At 40.6% G+C, this 24,157-nt stretch overlaps 1 protein-coding gene across 22 annotated transcripts in view; it reads right to left on the bottom strand.

The window, feature by feature from the left end:
* Positions 1–24,157, bottom strand: part of AGFG1 (ArfGAP with FG repeats 1) — a 78,993-nt gene that overhangs the window by 39,567 nt on the left and 15,269 nt on the right. For all 22 annotated transcript variants that reach the window (XR_004647082.1, XM_034781295.1, XM_034781299.1 and 19 more), the window contains exons 2-3: positions 19,871–19,964; positions 148–263 (exon numbers count right to left, since the gene is read on the bottom strand). Coding sequence is in view for 21 of the 22 variants with exons in the window: in XM_034781295.1 (XP_034637186.1) it covers positions 148–263; positions 19,871–19,964 (210 nt within the window). In the remaining variant the exon portion in view is untranslated. The remainder of the gene's footprint in view (positions 1–147; positions 264–19,870; positions 19,965–24,157) is intronic.

Raw genomic sequence — 24,157 nt, 5'->3', positions numbered from 1 at the left:
GTAACACTCATTTTTAATCACAATGAAAGACTTTTAGTCAGCAATTTACAGTAAACCCAAAAGGGATTTCTGGTTACAGGAAAAAAAAAAAAACAACAACAAAATTAATTAGTTTTCTATCAAAACTAACTGAAAGTGTTAGCTTACCATCTTTTCTTTTCATATTTTTCCTGTAGAAACTCCTTTACTTTCTGTGGATCCCTGAAGTCTGGAATTGCTGATGATCGATCATCAAATAATCCTAGCCAAATCTGTTTACACACCTTATTTTGAGGTAATAATGGGGGAGGAGAGGGAAAAGAGAGAAATCAGTATTAAATAACTTTCAAGTTCAAATTTATATTTTCACTCTAAGTTTACAACCATAGATAGAATGCATAAATTTTTGAATATCCATTCTTACTATATTTATTTGCAAAGGACTTGTCTTACACTAATTGATATTTCAGCCAAGTGTGAGTGTACAGTGCACTGTTTAGATGTTGCAAGGTCATCTATCTCAGCAAGGCAAACAGAAATCTTAGTCTCTTATTTAACAGGCACATACAGGAAGTACATGATTTTGAAAGTACTCCCAATGGTGTAACACACCTAACTGCCATTTTTGTCTTTAGAAATACTCCTCCCCGAAGTCTACACATTCAAACCACAGACAAGATTCAGTCCTGCTTCCCTGTTCAGCTTATACAGTGACCTGTAAAGTTTGGAAGATCCCCAACTTATTAATTATATTTGTATGTATTAGTTTTTAAGAGTCCTTTGAGCTTTTAAAATTTACCAATATACAGTGCTTTGTTTTTGGCTGAACAAAACAAATTCCTGTCTAATATATGAGGAGCTTATAGAACAGTAAGGTTTCCTAGAAAATTAACATACAGTGTTTAAAAACACCAAGGATTTCACATGTAAACAGAAGTGTCTCAAACTGGTCCTGTCCCTTCAATGGTACAAATAAATAAAGTCAAGGAGAGAATGAAGACTCCCTCACAGCCTTTATTGCCAGTAGTTTTTATAACTCAGCAAAAAACAATTATTTGCCGAATACTTAGCATTAATTACTTAGTACTCAGTAAAAGAGGAACTAATAGAAAAGTAACCCAGCAAGGATGAGGGCAGAGATGCAAGTTATCTTGCTTGATTAAAGGTTTAAAAAAAAAAAAAAAAACACCACACACAGTTCCTCAAACAGGGTTAGAGCATATCCTTCTGCCAACAATTTAAGAGTCCCCCAGTGACAAAGAGCAAGTTCATTCCCCATCTCAAAGTTTCTAAAGTATATTTAAAAAGTCAAATCTTTAAAAAATATACACAAATAAGTTAGTGAAAATATGTATTTCTACTGCCACGTATTACATATTTTCAACAAAATCTCACATTATCAGATAAACTCTGAGTACAATGATGCAATGACAGATTATTCCTGGGACCACATTCTATTTTAATCACAAGGTTAAAAAAGGATTGTCAAACTTAGTGCTTTACCTCTAAGCACTCATTCTCAACTACACAAACGCGCATACATATATAGTAATTTGCACTCCAAAAAAACTCAAAGGTCTTTACAAATTTGAGAGTTATATAACCTAAAAAAAGTACATAAAGGTCACTTCATCCATTATTGAAGTAAAGCCAATGAAGTGAAAGGTGGCAACTCTTTGATAATGGTACAAGAAATGGATAACTTATTTAATTAAAACTGCCCAGGAAATACAGGTGGGAAAAAAGATTACTAAAGCTGGAATTCAGCTAAGACAAAGGAGTAAATATTCTTACAAAAAGTGTGACTAGAATCTTTAATGGCCACAAATCTCTTCTGGAAGACACTATCTGACAGCACAGTGCACTGGCCTGATAGATTCAGAGGGACGTGTTCCACTTTCTGAATCATAAGCACTGCTTCCTGTATCATAGCTGAGTGCCAGTTTGAAAGTCCGATGGAATGTATTAATTTGGCTTTAAGTATGATCATCCGTGGTAGAAGGACTGATTCAGGTCAGTGGCATCCAACCTTTTCAGTCTGAGTTTGGAAGATATTTCAGGAAGGTCAAGGGGGCACCATAAGTACTTAGGAGGAGATTCTCTGCTCTTTGTGTCACTCAGGTGGTTTAAAGAAAACAGAAACCATCCCAGAAATCCCTTGCTAGGGGTTCCCTTCATGTGGAGTTCCCAGAAGGCAGGGCAAGCACATGCCAGGTCTACACCAGCATTACAAATTTGTCCCTATAGCTATGCCAGTATATCCTACCAGCAAAGTACTCCTTGTGTGGACTGAGCTTGTATCAGCAAAACTATTATTTTGCCAGTATTACTTATTCTATTCATTAACCACATAAATACATGTTGGCTTAAATGGAAAACATGTTTTGCTAAATTTTCTTATGCATTCAGCACATTTTATGGCAGTTTTATTGAGCTAACAAACAATTTTAAAATGCTGTTTTTGTGTATTAATTGAATTCCAATATTGTCTCAAGCCACATTTGAATAAATCATCAGTTGGTATATCTAACTACAATCTTAAATAAATCTAGATTATGTCAACTTACAGCCTCTGCAGTAATTACTGCTGATGTCCACACAACCCTCCTTCTGTCAGTGGTGTATATCCTCATCAGGAACGCTTACCAACTGAAGAGGGGCAGCATAGGGGCTGGGAGCCAGGGCTCTCAGCTTTGCACAGCTCCCCGCTGGGAGCGGGGGTGGAGGGGAAGCTGCCTGGTGCTTCTCAACTCCCCGCTGCCAGCCATCCAGGGCTTCTTGCCTCCAGCAGGAAGATCCACGCCTGAAGTCCAGTCAGCTGCTGGGCTCCCCAGCAGGGAGCTGAGGGGACAGCAGGATGCCCAGCTGGGAGCCTGGGGAGCAGCCCGGCTTGGAGCAGGGAGCTTGGGGGGCAGCTGAAGCTGGGCTGTCTTGTCAATTTCACAGCTCCAGGAGCCATGAAATTGACAAGACAGCCAACAGAGGATATAAGTAAGGCAGTGTCTACACTGACACCACATCACCCTACCTACACCAAAAATAACTCCACCTCCGTGAGTGATGTAGGGCTTATTATGTCAGTGTAGTAGGGCACTTACATCAGCAGGAGCAAGGCTGTACACTGACAAAGTTAGGTCAACATAAGGCAGCTTATGTTGACCTAACTGTGTAGTATAGATCAGGGCAGAGTTTCACAAGCATTTTTTAACCTTCAAGAATTAAACTTGCAATAGATTTCTTGGAAGTAGGACTAATTTATTTTTATTTTTCAAATACACCTAAACACAAAAGCAGTAACTTGACTAAAGTTTCCTTGATTTACTCTTTCCCTTTTTAAATTAAATGCATGTTACAAGGGCTAGCTTTGACAGAATCCCTACCTCACTTCCAGGCACCACTCAGGTTTTACCTCTCCACTGCTTCCAGCAACACACAAAACGTGAGTATTAAGCACAATTGGGGAGGTGGGGGGAGGGGTGGAAAACAGCTCCATTGTTATGCACATAATCAATTTGTTTTCCTTTTATTAGACAAATACGGGCATTGTTTGGGTTAAGCATTGCATCTTTATTTCACTATTCCCAAACTTCAGGGATGCAAATTAAGTTTATCATTAAGGTTACATTAACAAAAAGAAAGAAAACAGCAGAGATGGCACTCACATAATGACATTTGTATCACCTATTAATGAAAGTATTGCTTATTACAGCTAAAAGTCAAACTATAACAAAAGCCCTTTGAAGAGTTTTGTGTTAAAGCTTATCCAAGGCAAACCTTAAAGGGCATAGACTATGTCTGCATTAAGTATCATCTTACTGTCTCAGATGTTTCTTATTCTAAAGTTATGCATGTGTTAAATTTAACTGAATTACATAGCAACATGCAATTTGAGTGTATCGGATATGCTGTAGAGTGGTGGGTGATCATTTAGTATTTGTATCATGATAGCACCCAGATGCTCCATTGAAGAACATGCTTTGGGGCATTCTGAGAATTTCAGAATCTAAAAAAAGTTGGCTTCAAACCTTCGATTGTAATCTACAGTACAATCATGAAATTTTTTCCTGTAGTCTTTTTAGAATAGCAATGATATACACACACATCTGGTGCATTTTTAAAAACTGAAAAGTAATGTAATGTAAGAGCAGGCAAAGCACATAAGGGATTACATGGAGAAAAAACAGTGCCACAATGAAAATAGGAAAAGTTTTAAAATGGCAGAGACTAGGAAATGCTGGTAAATCAGAAATCACAAAAACATTTAAAAACAAACAAACATATATAGTACTTGTTTTTAGTGTTTTAGTTTAAGAGCCAAAATATCCAAATAATGAAGACACTGATTTGAAATTTTAACATACAATCTACTCAAACTGTAACCTACCTGGAACGTATACATTTTAGAATTGCTAAACATTTTGGTGACTAAACCTTTTATCTGCTGCCTTTCTGGTAAGTGGGCCATGAGATAATGTACCCAAAAAGATACTTAGAGTATCTGAAAGCTATTAGGAAAAATTCGTAACTTAAGTGAACAATCAGATACAATAGTGTATGCCAGGGATTCTCAAACCTTCTTTGCTGAAAGAAGAACAGGAGTACTTGTGGCACCTTAGAGACTAACAAATTTATTAGAGCATAAGCTTTCGTGGACTACAGCCCACTTCTTCGGATGCATATAGAATTGAACATATATAGAGGAGAGTCTCTAAGGTGCCACAAGTACTCCTGTTCTTTTTGCGGATACAGACTAACACGGCTGTTACTCTGAAACCCTTCTTTGCGGAGACATTCTTTGAAAGTATTTAGGGCTGTGATGTCCCCACATTGCCCTCACCCCCTTCCAACCACCCATACTATGCCACCCTTACTTCTGTGCTGCTTCTGCTGGCAGCGCAGCCTTCAGAGCCGGGCATGCAGGCTGCAGCCACCACTCTCTGACCACCCCGCTTTGGTGGCAGCACAGAAATAAGCGTGGCAATACTGTGACCTCCCTACAATAGGCTTACAACCCCCTTTTGGGTCAAGACCCCAAGTTTGACAAATGCTGGTGTATGCTATTAAAGGAAACGTGGTCAGCCGAGATCACTTGCGTTGGGAATCAACCACACAAATTCCAGGCCTAAAATGGTACTTAAGTCTCATCAGGATCAGCCTTAACTGACTTGCAAACATGAAAGACTACACTGTAATTCACCAGGATAAATGAAAGTTTCCTTTAATTAGCCATCGTCCCTTCGGCTGTGATATTAAGTATACCAAAAGATAGACAACTGCTAGAGATTCTATTTTGAATATTAGGTCTGGTCCATAGTTGTGTTGTTATATGATCGTTCCCTACTGTACGTATACCAATGCTTTGAGCTGGATTTAGCATTCCATTATGGAGATTATTCCACAATTTAAATAGAATTGGTAGGCTAACTCAATTAAAGCTCACAATTCTAGTGTCATCCTATTTCTCAAACTCCCATGGAAGAGACAATTCTTCATTCCTTGACCTTTATATCCTTCTAACACATAGAAATAACCCATCTCATCGTTTAGTCAAATTACACAAACGTATCTTTTAATCTACCCTCAAAAAACCTATCCAACTCTCTAATTATTGCTGTAACTCTCTGGAATCCTTCTAGTTTATCACTATCTTCTTGACCACAAGAGAAAAAAATAAAATAAAGGGGGAGAGAGAAATGAAGCTTCCTTCTGAATGCATGGGTGGTACAAACATTTTCAAATTTGATTTTATTTCATTTATTTTAAAATTTAATTTAGTTAAATTAACAGTAGTTTAAGTGGCCAAAGAAAAAGTGCCAGTCATCTTATCAAAAAGTTCAGAAACATACAAGCAAAATTAACTTGCATAAACTTTTTAATTAACCAAAACCAGTACAATTTAAGACAATCCACAGATGTTACACCTTTGTAAGGAAGCATTAGTTGCAAAAAAAAAAAAAAAAAAAAAAAATCTTTGACTTCACTTAGAAGCAACACTAAAGAGGCCTGTCCTCTAGTTAAGTCAATGGAATGGAGTTTAGGACATCTGGTTTCAATTCCTGCTCTGCCAGAGTTCCTACCAGACCTTTATCTGTTCCTCAGTTGCCAATCTGTAAAAGGGAGATACTACTACTTCCTCTCTCTCACTCCATCTTGTTTATTTAGATTGCAAGTTCTTCAGGGCAGAGACTATCCCATAGTTCGGGAAACACTCCTGCAGTAGGGCACAGCAGACAAACAGACTTAACTGCTCTTTGTAGTTTCATCTTTTGTTTTGAAAGGAGTTTGTCTCCCACTGTTTTGGCTTTGGAGAAAGCCTTGAAAATGCTACCAGAGCGGAACTGATGCAGTAGCATCTGCCCAATTTCGGAGAGCCCAAAATGATAGTTTTTAGGTGTCAAGTGACCCATTAGTTTCATCTGAATTAGGCAGCACAGACATCAAGGATGGTACTTTAAATGCAAATGCTTAAAAGTTTTCACTCCTCAAAGCATGCACAAAAGGAGAGCACGTACGTTATAAACATCTATTCCAGCATTTTCCAAAATAGGGGGCACAAAGCAGTTGAGGAAATATATAAAGTAAGGCTAGGCCTACACACAAACTTTCACAATTATGTCCGCCAGGAGTATGTAGTGGTGTGATCCCAACATAGCTGTGCTGGGCAAGAGCCCCTGTAGAGATGCCATTATTTTGCTTATGTACATAAACGATTTGCAAAGCAAAAACTAGAGAATACAACACAACAAAACTATGTTTCAAAACGGAATACTCACAGCAAGAAAGATTTGGAAATAGTTTCCTTGCATAAACCAGTTATAACTGTTTAATAACTAACATTGACATCAGAAGTGCTGAATTACTAATCTCGGTAGAATAAAAAGAATTGTATACTTCCAGTAATAACGACATTTGAAAGTACACTTGTGATAAAGTCAGGTTGAGTCAATAGTTAAACCTGTAACTTGCTTTCTATTGTACACAGTGTTATGAACACTCGATCCCTCAAAATCCTTTCCACCTGAAGTATAGTTTCCTCAAACATGGAGGGAGGGGGGAAGGGAGGTGAGAAGATCTTTGTAGACCATCTTTAAATTGCAAATCTCAAGTCATTTGTGTAATTAAACACTCAGTTTTTTCCAACAATTTAAAATCAGAAGAATAAACTAAACTGTCTAATCAGGACAAACCCTTAGTGTGGACAGTTATACTGGCATCGGAGTGCTTAATCAGCATAACTTGTTTGACTGTTAGTTAAACCAATGCAAAAAACAAAAGCTACCCCCATACATTTTTTGCACCGATGTAAGCATATTGGTTTAAAACTGGTAATTATTGGTCCCAAAAAACTGTGCAGACAAATTCTGAATGTAGACCAGTCCCTGGGGCAGAGAGGGTTTGATTATTTAAAGATTTGACTTATAAATTATCAAAGATAGCTCAGTGTAGCAGTGCAGGTTGTATTCATCAGTCCTGGACAAATGCTCTTCCAGGGTTCCAGTATTTAGACTCTTCAGGGAAGGTTGAAGGGTTGTGGTGAAGAGAGACAAACTATCATTTAAAAAAATCCAGATGGATGGATAGATGGATGGATATATATAGAGAGAGAGAGAGAGAGAGAGCGCGCGCACGCGCGCCCTTCTCTTTATGAAAGGTTTTCAAAATGCAAACCAATGCGGAGGGTTTACGTCATGGAAATTTCTTTAAACAAAGAACAAAAACAAAAGAAGAGTCCCTCAACCAGACACAGTTACACTCTTGCCTGTCAAACCTCTCGCATCCTCAGTTGTTAGCCATACATATTAGGACAGGGGTTCTAAAACTGGGAGTCGTGAGGTTATGATGTGGGGGTTGCGAGTACATACACGAAACAGAGCAACTGCTATCAAATATCATTTAAATCTAGCGTTTTAGAAAATTACCCGCTTTTCCGTCACAATGTAGTGTATTTACTTCAAAAAGTATTGTAAACATAAATGCAGCGATCATTGTTCCTAAACATAATATTTGTATTATCACCAGTTTAAGGAAATTGACTCTGAGGATTATAGTCATGTGTCGTCTTGAGACTAAAAAGATAGGATTGAGACAACATCCGAGGGCTTAATTGGTCAGCAGCTGAAGAGTTGCATTAAACTGCAGACCAATGAGAACACTGAGATCGGCAAAAAGGGATTAATAATTTCACAGACACACAGCAGGAACAAACTGACGGGGGGCTTGTGGGTGCTAAAATTTATCTTAGGTCCTCCCACTCCATAGCCACCCCTGCAAAGTTCAAATGTTACGCAGAATAAGGATGGCACGGTATGGCACTGCCATCCTTACTTATGCAGTTTGCAGTGCTGCTGGCAGTGGCACTGTCTTCAGAGTTGGGCGCCAAGCTAGCAGCCACCGCTCTCCAGCCGCCCAGCTCTAAAGGCAGCACCACTACCTGCAGCAGCGCAGAAGAGTGGCAAATGGGGCATTTTTTCAATGCTGTGAAAAAAAAAAAAAAATAAGTGGTATTAACCAATTTTATTCAGCCGGTCCCCCCCAGTATTAAACAGTAATTATTTTTTAAAAATAAACTTTTCTGCTTATAACAATTTGATAAAAATGTGTTTTAGTCTTAATTTAAAAGCAGTGAGAAAAAGGTAAATTGATTTTCAACAACAGAGTTATAAATGCAGCATTTAAAATAATGTTCAATATAAAACTTTTTAATTTATAAGGGGGGGAGAAAAATCACACTCAGAAGCTCGCTGTCTGAAAGGGAACATCAATACAAAAAGTTTGAGAGCCACTATACTAGGGGAAGGTGGCAATATGCTCTTTGAAAGGGAGGTGGCAAAGAGACATCAACAGAAACCACCAACATACATTAGATAGTTAATAAGTAATTGATATTGGTATTTTTCAGAGCAATTTTTCTTCCTCTCTTCCCCCTCCCCCCAAAAAGTTTAAGTACCAAAATAGTTCAACTGGACAAAAGAAAGTTTGATTTGGAAATGCTGCCACAATGCCTCAATGGGAGTTGTAGTTAGGATGCCTTATGCACCCCATTCTCTTCTACAGGCAGGGCCCTGGTCACACCACATTTCCTAAGATGCGCCAAGGGCCTCCTCTGTTGGAGATAGGAAACAGTACATCATGGTAGATTTAATTCAGCCAGGGAAACTGACCTATAAAGAATGAGGCACTGTGGCAGCATAAACCTTCAAGGTCCCTCCCTCCCCCTGCCCCCGAAAGCAGACACTTTCCACAAAAAACCACAACTAATTTAGTCAAGAACCCAGTTTTCCATCAAAAGTAATTTCAACATATAAATTTTGAGCTGCCCCAATAACTATAGTATCCCAATGATTTGAATTAATAGCTACTTTACAACTAAAACCCACAAAAGTTTTATTTATGACTGTTTTAATTTTAGTTAAATGTGGAAGCTGCAAGCTCTTCCACCTGTACAAGTATACCTATACCTTTTATCCTCAGCAATTGCAAAAGAATAGAATGACATCCAAGGTAATTCAGAGGCTACCTTCACAGAAGGCATAACTTCTACTACTTATGCCAGTGACTAAGTGACTCATTACTTTCATAAGGCCTATAGCAAAACTGGCAGGGATTCCATCTTAATAATGGCTGTTTCAAACATTGTAGTCAGCTCTTGAAAAAGCAGTCTTCATATGTTTCACAGAGACCCTTAAAACCAGATAAAGCTTGAAATTAGTGCTACAGACCCAGAACGTGCTATAGTAACACAGAGGTCAAATTCATAATATAAGAACAAAAGGCCTCCAATAAATTAGAGAACAAGCATTTTCCCCCCACAACATGTGCAAAACTTATGGATTGTATGGTAAAGAGTAAGAAGTGAAAAATATTAGTTCATGTGGAATGTGACTAACGCATGACACGCTCCCCAAATTTAGTTGAACCTTAGTAACTTCGGCCCAAACCAGTGATCCACCTAGTCCAGTATTCTGTTCTACAGTAGCTAGTAATGAGAACTTTCAGAAGAAGTTGCAGATCCCTTTCCCTCTGCATAGACTAGATTATTGTACAACAACCAGTCAACTGGGAAATATTCTTCCACACTGTAAGGTACGGGATGCCCAATTCCTTTCTGACACCATGAAGCACCTGTGCTTGCTGCTGTAATTATGAAGTCAGGAGTCAAAATGAATGACCTTTGAGCTGTAGAAGAATTTCTGTAGTCCTAGTCATTTGATAAAGTTTGAATATTGGAGGACGTCTATTCTAGTAATTTATAAACTACATGAAAGAATGCTTGACAGGTCTCAATAGCACTCTGTAGGAATTTTTTTTTTTTTTTTTTAAGTATGAAATGGAGAAAATCAAGTGTGTACTTTGATAGTCTTTGGACTTCCTGCAGGATGCCACCAAATGTGGGATTAAATTTTTTAAAGTATTATTAACAAATTTAATACGTAAACATGGAGAACGAAAGCCACCAGAAACATAAATGGAGGATGTTACATACAAGTTTATTTACGTGGATGGTTACATGCTTGTTGCATGCACTCCAGAGATCCTCTAGTTCACCAATAAATTGTGTGTTTTTGGGGTTGCGGGGGGGGGGGCGCGAGAAGAGTAGGGGAGGACAACAAAACAAAAATCACCACACTCCAAGGTGGCAATAGAGAGCACACACTAGACAAAGTGATCTTAACACTTAGGGACTAAAAAGTATGAGCACACTGACACCGATTCCTTTCATGCCATACTTCCCAGCAATTAACAGAAGAGGGGGCTTGGAATGAGTGAAGAAAAGGTGGTATATAAAAAGAGGTCTTATAAAAATTCAAATACATTGTGCTTCTTAACGTATTTGTCGCAATCAGTGATAGCGAATCTGGGTTATGCAGCAACAAGTAGACTACTCAATGTAATGCCCTAGGAAAGCTGAAAGTTTAAATTGTAATATATTCAGTTCTCCCATTGGGTACTTAATCTAGTCCTTTATGGTGCATAAATAATTATTTCTTAGGCTGTCTCTACACTGGCAGAGCATTTTTGCCCAGAGTTTGGTTGCTGATAAAAAAAGCACTTAAAGAAAATTGCTGGTGTGTGTTCACATTGTCTTCCAATGGTGGCATAGTACATTCACACCTGCAGCACTTGCATCAGCAATGACAGCAATCCCACAGTGCAGATCTCTCCCTTCTGCCGCTAAGTCTTCTGGGAAGGTGGAGGGGGATCGCAGGGCATCATGGGTCTGGGCTCACTGCGCCATGATGCACTGCTCAGGGATGCCCAGAGGATTCAGGGGGCCTGGGGTCTTCGGCGGCGGGGGTCCTTCTGCTCCGGGTCTTCGGGGCACTTCGGCGGCCGGTCCCAGAGCGGAGGAAGCCCTCGCTGCCGAAGACCTGGAGCGGAAGCAGCTCTAGGTCTTCGGCAGTGGGTCCTTCACTCGATCCGGGTGTGTTTGGCGGCACTGAAGGACCTGCCACCGAAAACTCTTGTGGGGGCCCCTGAAAACTCTTGTGGCGGCCTCTGCGAGGTCTGGGGCAAATTGCCCCACTTGCCCCGCCCCCCGGGGCAGCCCTGGCATAGCTTTCTGTCCCAGCGTACCACATGCTTCCATCTTCAGTTCATGACATTTTTCAACATCCCTTGATTTCTGCTTGCCCCACCACAGGAATGGATCCCACACTGATTTCCACTAGCACACCACGAATAGCAGTGGAGTTAATCTTAATGTTACAAAGGCAATGGCAGTCACAGTTGCTAGACACTGTGTCCGACATGGAAAGCAGCAACATTAGATTGCTTTTGGCATTCATGGAAGAGCTGAACACAGTGGAACGTTGCTTTTGGGCTCAGGAAACTAGCACAGAGTGGTTGGATTGTATCGTTATGCAGGCCTGGGATGACGAGCAGCAGCTGCAGAACTTTCAGATGTGGAACTTTCCTGGAACTGCGTGCTGAGCTTGCCCCAGCCCTGTGGTGCAAGGACACCCAAATGAGAGCTGCCCTCTTGGTGAAAAAGCGTGTGGAAATCGCAGTGTGGAAGCTGGTGACTCCAGACTGCTACCAGTCAGTCGCAAACCAGTTTGGAGTAGGAAAGTCGACTGTTGGGGCTGTGTTAACGCAAGTGTGCAAGGCCATTAAATCGTATCCTACAGCGAAAGACCACGACTCTTGGCAACATGCGTGAAATTGTGGATGGCTTTGCAGCAATGGGATTCCCTAACTGGAGGGGCGATGGACTATGCCTGCCATCTAATTCTGGCACCAGACCACCTTGCAATGGAGTACATCAATCGGAAGGAGTACTTCTCCGTGTTTTTGCAGGTGCTTGTGGATCACTCTGGGCGTTTCACTGACATCAATGCAGTGTGGTCCGGAAAGGTGACTGTATTTTTAGGAACACTGGCCTGTATAGAAAGCTGCAAGCAGGGACTCTCTTTTCAGACCAGAAGATCACTGTAGGAGAAGTCGAAATGCCCATAGTGATGCTGGGAGACCTTGCATACCTCTTAATGCCATGGCTCATGAAGCCGTACACTGGAAACCTAGATAATAGTAAGGAGCAGTTCAACAGGCTGATTAGGTGCAGAATGACCACTGAACATGTGCGTGGCCAATTAAAGGTGCGCTGGCGATGCTTACATGGCAGGTTAGACCTTAATGAGAAAAATACTCCCACGGTTATAGCTGCATGTTGCACACTGCATAATATTTGTGAAAGGAAGGGCAAAAAATTTACACAGGGGTGGACTGCCGAGGCAGAACGCCTGGCTGTTGATTTTGAGCAGTCAGATACCAGGGCGATTAGAGGGGTGCAACGTGTGGCAATAAGAATCAGATGCCTTGAGGCAACACTTTGAAAATAAAAACCAGTAATGTTTGTTGCTATGCTTGGGACTGTAGTGGTTAATTAAATTTGGTATGCCAGGAAGCAGTTGTGATTGTTAAGGCCTAGGATTCAATGTAAGGAATTGATAAAAGTGCCTGTTGATTTGCAGGTGTCATCTGCTATTATAACTTGCATGGAAAAAATAAAAAGTGCTTAAAATTCAAAGAACTTTGCTTTTATTGCCAAATAAGCCACAACACACCACCACATGCACACACAGATTTTTGGTGGGGGAGAAGATACTGGGGGAGATTGACTTTCAGAGCTGAGCATAAGTCCAGCTTTCATTTGAAAAGCTGTGTGCGGGAGTGTAGTGTAGAGGAAAGCGCGAAATGCCAGAAAGCGGAAAGGAATGCGCAGGGGGAGTTTGTGGAGCGCATGAGAAAGAGTTCTGAATGTGCTGAAGGGGAGGGCGTGCATGCATCTGCTCAGTCTGGACCATGTCAGTTTGATGCTCCAAAATTTGTATCAGCGTCTCCGTGGCATCCCTATTGTATGCATCATTTGATTTTCTTTCCTGTGTGTTGCTTTCCCTCCATTTCTTGTATTCAGTCTTTTCTGCCTCTGACTGCAGCAACACCTCCCAGAACATATCTTCCTTGCTTCGTCTTGGGCGTTTTCTTATCTGGCACAGATGCCCTGCTGCTGTTGGGGGGACAGGGGGGTGGACTTCTCAAGGTCATGTCTGGAGAGGCATAATTAACAACAAACAGAAGCACTATTGTCAACGACACACAGAGCATTGAAACACTACATTAAAATACACAGCTGGTAACATACTTATCACTTTCTCTGTGACCCTAGGCAAGCACCCATGTGGAAGAACACCCCAAAGATGGTGAGTGAACCCAAGGTCAGGGGCATTGTTCATTGTAGAAAAGCAATGTGAAAGGGTCGTGGGGCACTTATGGGGGGCAACACTTTAAATTTTCCCATCATTATCCACAGGTGGGGTCACTATGGAAGATCTCTCACTCCTGAGGGTAAGCAAGGAAGCAAGGGTGCATCTGCTACACACTTGTGGCTTCCGCCCCAATCGCTATGCTGCTTACCTGTGTGCAGCTTTGGGCCCTGCCCAAGTGTCTCTCAATAGGGGAAGGAACAAAGCAATTATGCCAAGGAACCTCTGGCAGAGGATTGCTGTGTACCTCCAGGAAAGTTTCCTAGAGATCTCTGGAGAATTCTCAGAGTGCATCAACTCCCCGTTTCACCGTACTGCCTAGCTGCATGGGGAAGTGCCTAGCACACAGAAACACAGCCAGCCTTGTATATTTCTCTGCCCTGTCCTCTCCTTGTTCTGCCTCTCCAGAGAGCGACTGCAGAGACTGGCTAGACACCTCTAGAGTAGGGAGCAGCTCCTGACTGGACGCACCACTGGGCAACCCCGTCGTGGGCTTCACAGCTTCTCCAACCTCCATCTCTTCATTAATGACTTCCTCCTCTGGGTTAGGTACACTTTCCACTGGCTTCAGACCTGCCGAAGTATCCACAGTTCTTTTGGTGGTGGAAGTGGGGTCTCCATCGAGGATAGCGTCCAATTCCTTATAAAAATGGCAAGTCTGGGGCACAGCACCGGAGTGACAGTTTGCCTCCCTCGTTTTGTGGCACGCGTTCCTCAGCTTCTTCACCTTTGCTCTGCACTACAACATGTCCCACTCAAATCCCTTTTCGCACAAGCTGCACACAAGCTGGCTGTAGGTACTGAAATTCCTATGGCTAGAGGGCAGCTGGGACTGGACAGCCACCTCTCCCCAAACACTCAGATCCAGGAGCTCCACAGTGGTCCAAGTGGGAGATAGTTTGCTGCATGGAGCCGCCACGTTCACCTGGGAGGGTGCGATGTGAGCTCTCTACATCAAGCAAATAGGAAGGGGAATTTCAAAATTCCTGAAGCTTTAAAGGGGGAGTGGTGGAAGGTTGTTTAACTGGGGGCAGAGTTGAAACTACTGACCAAAGTGGTTAAGATGGGCATTCTGGGACACCTTCCAGAGGCTAATAACAGCGCTAAAATTAAGCACGGTGTCTACAATGACACTACAGTGATAAAACCTTGGTGCAAAAAGCCTTGACTCTCATCGAGGTGGGCTTTTTTGTTTTGTTTTGCTTTGTTTTTTTAAAAACAGCGCCGCAACTGAGGAGTGTTGTCGCAAAAAATGGCTTTGCAGCGTGTACGCCTCTGCTATTTCATTGCCAAAAGGCAGCTTTTGGCAAAAAAGCTTGGCAATATAGACCAGCCCTTAGAATTAGGGGCTCATATACATTAATTACCACATAATAAAGTGAACTAGTCTAAAATGAAGATTAAGGAGCCAATCATGTTAAATATGGCTTTATATTTCTTGCCAGATACAAGTGGGTGAGAGAAGAACAATAAAATAAATAAATAAATAACCCAATCATTGCAGCTGTTATTGGTGTGTGCTGTATGCAGTCCAATTACAATTGGAATGACAAACTTACTTAGCAACAATCCACATTAATTTCCAATGAACTTTGCATATATTCAACAGCATTCATGCTTGCTTTATTAGCTTTTAAACAATTCAATACTTGTTAGTCTTCGCTTTTTTGTCTCAATGTGCTTTATATTATTTTCTGTCCAACACTACCTTTCCAACCCACGTACAAGCAAAGCCAACAACTACCAGGCACAACTTGAGTGACTTAAATTTTTATAACATGCCCGTGAAAATGCACCCAACCGTTTCACATCTAAGTCACAAGTTAAGATGGATTACTCATGGATTTGGCCTTTTCAAAGAGCTGGACAAGGCTATCATAAATCACTAGACATCGTTACAGGTCAGGCATTTCCTTTAAAATACAATATATTTTTTGATTGACAAATTGAAAAGAATCATTGTTCAGCCACAAAGGACAATAAGAGAAAGTGCCAAAAGACAGATTTAAACATTTACTTGCCCTGATTTCCAGTAAACAGGTAGAACTGGCAAAGTTTTTTTGGAATGGAGTGTTTAAAATTAGATGTCTAAAATCTTTGACATCCAACTTCTAATCAATTTTGTTAAAGAGCCCTGTATAGCAACAGCACTGACAAGAAACTGTTCAACGATTTTTCCTACAACATGAAATTATTTCTTCTTATTTCTGCTTTCAAGATGTACATAACCTGTGCTACTTTGTGCAGCAAATTAGGCCAATAAGTAAGCTTTTCAATGGGGCACTCCAATTTGCTTCAGAAATCAGACAGATTCTGGACTACTTTATATCTCAAGAGGACAACAGAAAACAAAATGCTTATTTAACAAATTAAGTATATCTTAATTGTACTTTTTTTTTTGTTTTTTTATAAAACATTAAAGCACTATCCGAGAGATGCTCTGTAATCAACATTTATACTTCAGCTAAGTATACTCAACTTTGACTAAAAGACATCTACTCTTGTTGATACTTCACTGCTAAGGACAAGCTACTGTGTCTCCAAGGCAACCTGAAACTAATTTACCCAGTGAGGCCCTCTGGTTTCTGGAGCAGCTTTAAGTCAAAGAAGCATTTTGAACAGGGAACAATACAATCAGTACAGTGAACACTGTGTTATTTGTTTTGCTATTAAATTCAAACTGCTTATGTTGTCCCATTCAATTTTCAACTTACTGAAGATTTTTGTATTGATAACAATACAAATGCAATATAGAAGCAATTAAATCAGGCAGTGGGGTTTGATGGTTTTGGCACCTTAAAAGGGAGTTTAGTATTATGGGAGAAACATATTAGCTGTATATTTCTGATATAGTTATCTTTATGTAGTAAAAGAGCAGCTATTTGCACCTCTTAGCCACTGTTGCAAACTTTGGAAAACACTGCAAGTGTTAACAGAATATAGACCAATGAAAAGTTTTCTTGGCAATCTTAGTAATTTAAATGAAACTCAGATTCTAGAGCATAATGCTATGAACAAGAGGGTGGTATCTATAGCAAATTCCATGATCACGGTTTTACACTGTGAACGTTCAGGGCCCCAGCTACACCAACACAAACCTACAATATTTTATAACTTATTCAAGCCCTGACCTGAAGATTTGTGAAACTAACACTACTCTGATTTAAATATTTGATTTTAAGTAGTTAAGAGCCAAACAATTTCATAATTAGACTAATAACTTCAGATTTTGTTCAAGTCTGTCTAGAAATGATTGTTAGTCAAACTCTTCAGCAAGTGCTATGTATCACTACAAAAAAAAGGCAGCTTTTTAAAAGCTTTTCCTATTTTCATTCTTAAAGCTGAACCAGATTGTCATTAAAGAACAACCTATTTCATGCTTATATTTTGTTATAAAGGATGATCATTTTTAGGGCTGTCAGTTAACTCATGTGATTAACTCAAAAAATCAATCATGATTAATCACAGGTTTAATTGCACTGTTAAACAATAGAATACCAACTGAATTTTTTTTCAAATATGTTTGAATTTTTCTACTTTATCAAATATATTGATTTCAATTACAACTCAGAATACGAAGTGTATAGTGCTCACTTTATATTATTTATTACAAATATTTGCACTGTAAAAGTGAAACGGAATAGTATTTTTCAGTTCACCTCATACCGTAGTGCAATCTATCGTGAAAGTGCAACTTACACATGTAATTTTTTTTAAAACAAACGCACTCAAAACAAGGTAAAACTTTAGAGCCTACAAGCTTCATGCTGATGACTTGTTAAAAAAAAAAAGTGTTAATTAAATTTGTGACTGAACTCCTTGGGGGAGAATTGTATGTCCCCTGCTCTGTTTTACCTGCATTCTAACATATATTTCATATTACAGCAGTCACGGATGATGACCCAGCACATGTTGTTCATTTTAAGGACACTTTCCCTGCAGATTTAACAAAACGCAAGGGAAATACCAACGTGAGATTTCTAAAGATAGCTACAGCACATCCCAAGGTTTAAGAATCTGAAGTACCTTCCAAAATCTGAGGGGGATAAGAGGTGGAACACGCTGTCAGAAGTCTTAAAAGATAAACATTACAGTGCAGAAACTACAGAACCTGAACCACCAAAAAAGAAAATCAACCTTCTGCTGGTGGCATCTGACTCATGATGATGAAAATGAACATGTGTCAGTCCGCACTGCTTTGGATCATTCTCAAGCAGAACCAGTCACCAGCATGGACGCATGTCTTCTGGAATGGTGACCAAAGCATAAAGGGGCACACGAATGTTCAGCATATCTGGCATAAAAATACCTTGCAACACCGGCTACAAAAGTGCCAGGTGACATTGTAAATCAGAAGCAGACCGCATTATCTCCTGTAAATATAAACAAACTCGTTTGTTTTGTTTTTGAGTGCAGTTATGTAACAAAAACCCTGCATTTGTAAACTGCACTTTCACATTAAGGAGATTACAGTACTTGTATGAGGTGAACTGAAAAATACTGTTATCCTTTTTACAGTGCAAATGTTTGTAATAAATATAAAGTGAACACTGTACACTTTGCATTCTGTGCTGTAATTGAAATCAATATATTTGAAAATGCAGAAAAAACATCCAAAAATATAATAAACAACAGAATAGACTAACCATGACATTAATCACAATTTTTTTAATCTTGCAATCAATTAATTTTGTTTGACAGCCCTAATCATTTTAAGTGACTTGCCTTATCAACATTCTCTTGAAGCATAAGTAAGTAGCCTCTAATCCAGTGGTCTCCAACCTTTTTACGCACAAGATCGCTTTTTGAATTTAAGTGCAACACAAGATCTACTCTGCCCCTTCCCCGAGGGCTGGGGGTGTGGCAGGGGGTTGGGGTTTGGGGGGGAGGGGGGGCTGGTTCTGGACTTGGTCCGAGGGGTTCAGAGTGCAGAAGAGGGCTGGCTCTGGGCTGAGCCTGGGGCAGGAGAGTGGGGTGCAGAAGGGGACTCCGGGCTGAGCTTGAGGCAGGGGGATGGGGTACTGGCTCTGGGAGGAGGGGGTCACGACTGGGGCAAGGGGTTCAGGGTGCAGAAGGGGGTATGGGGTGCTGGCTCTGGGGAGGGGCTCAGGGTGCGGGCTTCTGCCGGGTGGCTCCCGGTTGGCGGGGCAGCCCCTGCCCCACGCCGCTCCTGGAAGGAGCCAATGCACCCCTGTGTCCCCCCCCCCCGCTGCCCCTCTGCAGGCACCACCCCCGGAGTTCCCATTGGCCACAGTTCGCTGTTTCTGGTCAATAGGAGCTGCAGGGGCAGTGCCTGCAGGAAGGAGCAGCGTGTGGTGACCCCTGCCCCTGCCCCTCCCCCGGGGCCACAGGCTGCTTCCAGGAGCAGCAGGGAGCCTGCCTTAGTGGCAGTCCCACGGCACCACCAGCTGGAGACTGCGATCAACTGGGAGAGTCTTCAGGATAGACCAGACGATTGCGTTCGACCAGTTGGTGAACACCGCTCAAATCCATAATGTTGTAATACTTCCACTGTGGGCTCCAATAAGTTCTCTGCCCCCTTTCTTTCTGCTACTCTTCCTCCCCTCAAAGGCTTCAGGAACTAATTTTACCAACCTGTTTTTACTGACTTTTTGTAATGTGAACTATAGATATAAAAGCAAACAACAGATTTATTCTGTTTAAGATTCTTTGTCTTCAGACACTGGTGATGCCTTCAGTCTCCATGGATGGAACTTACTGAGCATGAAAATAAGAGTGCGTACTGCATCTCTCAGGAACGCACAGCAGAAGATAACAGAAGTTGCAGCATAACAGACTGACATACTTCAAGCACCTGACTAGACTTTCTCCAAGCCAAGGGAGGGGAAATGGACACCTAAAAAGAAGGGTAAAGGTGCTACCTGTATGAACCCAGGTCTCTCCTGGTTAGTGAATAGTGCATTAATTGATCAAAATTACAATGTTTTCCCATGGTAACTGAAAGAAGTTCTCTTTTTAAAAATGTCCATTCAGAAGATTGAAGAATTCAGTCTGCTTTTGGGCTGCAGCACTCATATGTCCTCTAGAGAAATTCTTAAAAATCAAATATTGGAACAAATTAAGTCATTCACCAAACATTAGGTATTCTACAATAAATAAGCACTTACTTCATTTCCATGTTTCTGCAGAAATTCTATTTCCTGTTGCGTGAATGTGGTCATGGAGATAGATTTAACCCTGTGGGGTGGATTTAAACCTCGCCTAAAGAAGTAAAACAAATGTGTCAGTATTCTGAAAAATCAAAATGTAATACCTCTTCTGTATTTCCAATAAGCTACAACAATTTAAATTAAAATATGGTTCAAGAGCTGGTCTTGGGAAGATATGCAGTGAAATTACACTCAATCTAGTGAGCCCTGAATGGTACTGTATATTTAATATACTATACACAAACACACAAACTACATTAAAGGAATGTTAAGCCTGCAAAGTTAATCCCCAAAAGTTTGCTTGTACAATCTTAATTTTGGCTCTTTGTTAATTACGATAGGTTTTTGTTACATAACTTTTTTCCTACAGTCCAAGTCTCCCTCCCTCAGCGCTTCATCCAATCTCCGTGAATTACCCCCATCCTCTTTCCCCTCCATCCCGGCTTCTTCTCCCAGTCTTTGCCCAGCCAGTCCCAGTTCTCCCCCCCCCCCCCAACAGATCTTGCTCTTTTGTCAGATCTTTGACCTCTCCCCAACCCTACCACTAGTCCTCAGTCCCAGTCATTTTGCCTAGTTAATTTCAGTTTCTATCCCCATCTGCCAGTCTCCCTGCCCACCCTGCCTTTGCTCCAATTTAGTCCATCCTCCATCCCTATGACTGGCCTTATCCCCTCTACATTCAAAGCCAGGCAGCTTCTTCCTTCACACTGCCTGTGCACCAGAGGGGAAATATGAGATCACAAGAGAGGCACCCTACTTTCAATTCCGGTGCCCAGACCAAGATCCAGCACAGCTGAAATGGAAAGTCTCATTGAGCCCCAAACTAGAACATGCTCAGTGCCAACAGAATCTGAGAATTTGGCTGCTAAAATTAATCTATACTGAGCATGTGTAAGTCACAATTTTTCAAAGGCTTATAATTTGGCCAAATTTGAGCAGATTTTCATTAAAACAGCGAATGGCACATTCCTGACAAAGGCTACACCCCCGTCCCACCAATTTTCAAGTCCTTGCACCAAAGCATGGGTGCACTAGAGCTGCTGAAAGATACCATCACCAGAAATTTTTAACATAAAATTACACTTTTCCCGCTAACTTTGTTCTCCAAAATGGCTGAAATTTCAGAAAGAGATCAGCCTTAGACAGTCACCTGATATGGAAAATTCCAGCCCAAACAGTTAAACGCTGCCATAGTTACAAAAAATTGAAAACAGGATCTTATAATGGGAAGCGTCAGGTAACAGAAAAAAACAACAGGAGTACTTGTGGCACCTTAGAGACTAACAAATTATGCTGAAATAAATTTGTTAGTTAGTCTCTAAGGTGCCACAAGTACTCCTGTTCTTTTTGCGGATACAGACTAACATGGCTGCTACTTTGAAATTAGTAACAGACATGCTACAAACCCTGCCAGTAATATTATAGAAATCATGTTTAAAAACAGTTATGGTTTTGCAAATAGGGAACAATCATTTAAACTAGAGCCTTCTAATGCAATGTATGCACTGGATATGCAAGTGTTAAAATGCCTTTTGCTTTAGCTACACTGCACTCTTGCATCCTATGCAATAATTTACAATAATACAGAGACTGATCTAAAAATGATGTTGCACAACAACAGTTCAGAGTGAAGCTCTGAATGTGGTTTTGGTTTCTAGGGTAGCTCATCACCTGAAACAAGGTTTTGTCAACATTAGTCTAGTGTTTTTGCTGTTGGAGTTCCAGCTGCAAACGCACACCAGCCCCACTGAGGAAGTGATTCAGAGGTAAGGAGCATAATACAAGCTTCTAAGTACTCCTTGAGTGGCTACTCCTAGAGGCTTCTGGCCCCTTTTGTTCAACTTTATTAACCTTGCAACTGTCTTGAAGGACCTGACCCAAGATATGAGATGTCAATCCAGCTTGAGGGATAAGTTCTGTTTTGCCTGAAGGAGTCATTAGATGGGGGAAGGGGGCAGGCAGAGAGGTTTTGGGTGGAATGGAAGTTTTATATTGGGGTTTTATATTATATATTTGTGCTTGTAGTCACTCCCGTTTTGGGGATAGATGGAAAAAACAAAAACATTTAAAACATTAGCCAAGATATAGATATGTTAGTAATATTAGTTTGGTATAAAAAGGGAGATGCCTGCAAAAAAATCCTAAGAATTTATCAATGTGGGGCAATTTCTACTAATAAAGGTTAGCTAATAGAGTTTGTTATTATTCGTTTTTGATATTTAAAACTGGTGTTCACAAAACCTGGCACAGGCTCCTTTTAAACAAGTAACCCCAGTTAAGTATTAGACTGTAAACTCAATAATAGTTCCCATTATAAAGAAAAATCTTATTTCCTTTTGACCACACTGGAAAAGATTTTTGATAAAAAGCAAATAATTCAGTGGATGATAAATCAGACGTTCCAAAGAATTTTTTTTCTTGTTAGACCTCTCTCCTGTAAGGACGAGATTTTACTTACTTTAGCAATTTGGGGTTGAGATGCCTAATTTATTAAGGAGCTTAACTACGGATTTGGGAGGCATCTCCATTTCAAAACGCCTGCTGGTTTTGTTTTGCTGCAAAACATCAATGTGAGTCTTACCAAGAGAATAAACAATTTACAGTTTAATTCCATACCCAATTACATTGAACTCAAAATAGATCTACAGTGTTAAGGGAGTTTCTCCACTCTGAGAACTAATCCTAATTGTGTTGAAGTGAAATATTCACAGCTCCCTGGAATGATCATTTTATCCCACATTTTGGCTGCACAGGCCCCAAATTAAATTCAGATGATATTAGGGATTAGAGGATCAATTTCCAACTAGCAATTTAAATGTGTTGCCATAAAGTGAATAGCTTCCCCAATATACTAAACCAGCTGTTCTCAAACTGTCAGTCGTGGCTCAGGTTACAGGTCCCCTGCGTGGGGCTGAAGCCCTTGGGCTTTGGTTTTGAGCCCCACACACACACACCCTGGGGCAGCGGGGCTTGGGCGGGCTCAGGCTTGGGTCCCTCCTCCTGGGGTTATGTAGTAATTTTTGTGTCAGAAGGGGTCACGGTGCAATGAAGTTTGAGAACCCCTGTACTAAACCATTCTCATGTGCTTCATCAAGTTTCAGAAGTATGATATACCCAGTTGTTTCAAGAAAGTGATCTGGCAGTCTTTACAAAACAGTTGAAGTTATCAGAAAACATGTTAAGCATGTTTAAAAAAAGAGGTGAAGGTTGGGGATGCAGGACATTTTATACCCTACAATAGCCCCCCAATTACAGATCTCTAGTTTCACAAAACACACCCACACTCCCGCAACTCACTTTACTTCCTAGTTGGAAATAATTCAAGTTGGTATCTGGGAAAAAAAGAGGGGATAAATATTGCTCTCTCTTTTTACACTATTTGCTGAGATGAGCAATCTGAAGGAATGCAATTGTACACTCAAAGTCATTCCAAATGTTTGAGGTCCAGCTGACATGGGCAAGAACGAATCTTGGGCTTGCATAGCTAGGCACACATTACAGCAGGAAAAAGTGGGAAATGTGTTCAAGTGTACACATTTAGCTGTAGACCTGCAGAGAGCTTGAGTCACTTCAGCTCTATTCATGTGCAAATACCATATTAACACAGCAAACTCATCTACTTCTGTGATTACACTAGCATTTCTGCCCTTCATTTTGGTTACCATTGCTACAAGAATCTCCTGCGGTCCATGAAAAAACCAAGACTAGTCCAAAGGTAACTGGTCAATAATTAGTCAAAATATCATCAAAAACGGACAAATATTTTAAGCACAAATTAGAACAGTAACAAAAAAAGCGTTTGAGTTGGTGGTCTCCAATAGGCCTAGCCTTAGATACTTTTGCTTAATTACAAAAACAAATTACTAAACTGCGTTATTTTAACTAGAACAATGAAAAACAATGAAATGAAGTTTAGAAAATTAAAGAATAATTATTTTTACAGGTTAGCATTTAAATGTAATGGACTTCAAGATTGAAGAGTTACAAAAGAAAAATTAAACTAAACACACAGCAACTATGCAAGAAAAACAATCATTTTTAAATGCACTTATGCTAGGTAGGAGGCCAATTCTACAAGCATCTTGCTTTTTGCTATTTTTCTTTACCAACTTCAATTGCTTTATCTACATCAGGGGTTGGCAACGTTCGGCACGCGGCTCGCCAGGGTAAGCATCCTGGCGGGCCGGGCCAGCTTTATTTACCTGCTGACGCGGCAGGTTCGGCCGATTGCGGCCCCCACTGGCC

Source organism: Trachemys scripta, chromosome 9, assembly GCF_013100865.1.
Source record: "Trachemys scripta elegans isolate TJP31775 chromosome 9, CAS_Tse_1.0, whole genome shotgun sequence".
In the NCBI taxonomy this organism is placed as follows: domain Eukaryota; kingdom Metazoa; phylum Chordata; order Testudines; family Emydidae; genus Trachemys; species Trachemys scripta.
This window is presented reverse-complemented; position numbering and strand designations above follow the sequence as displayed.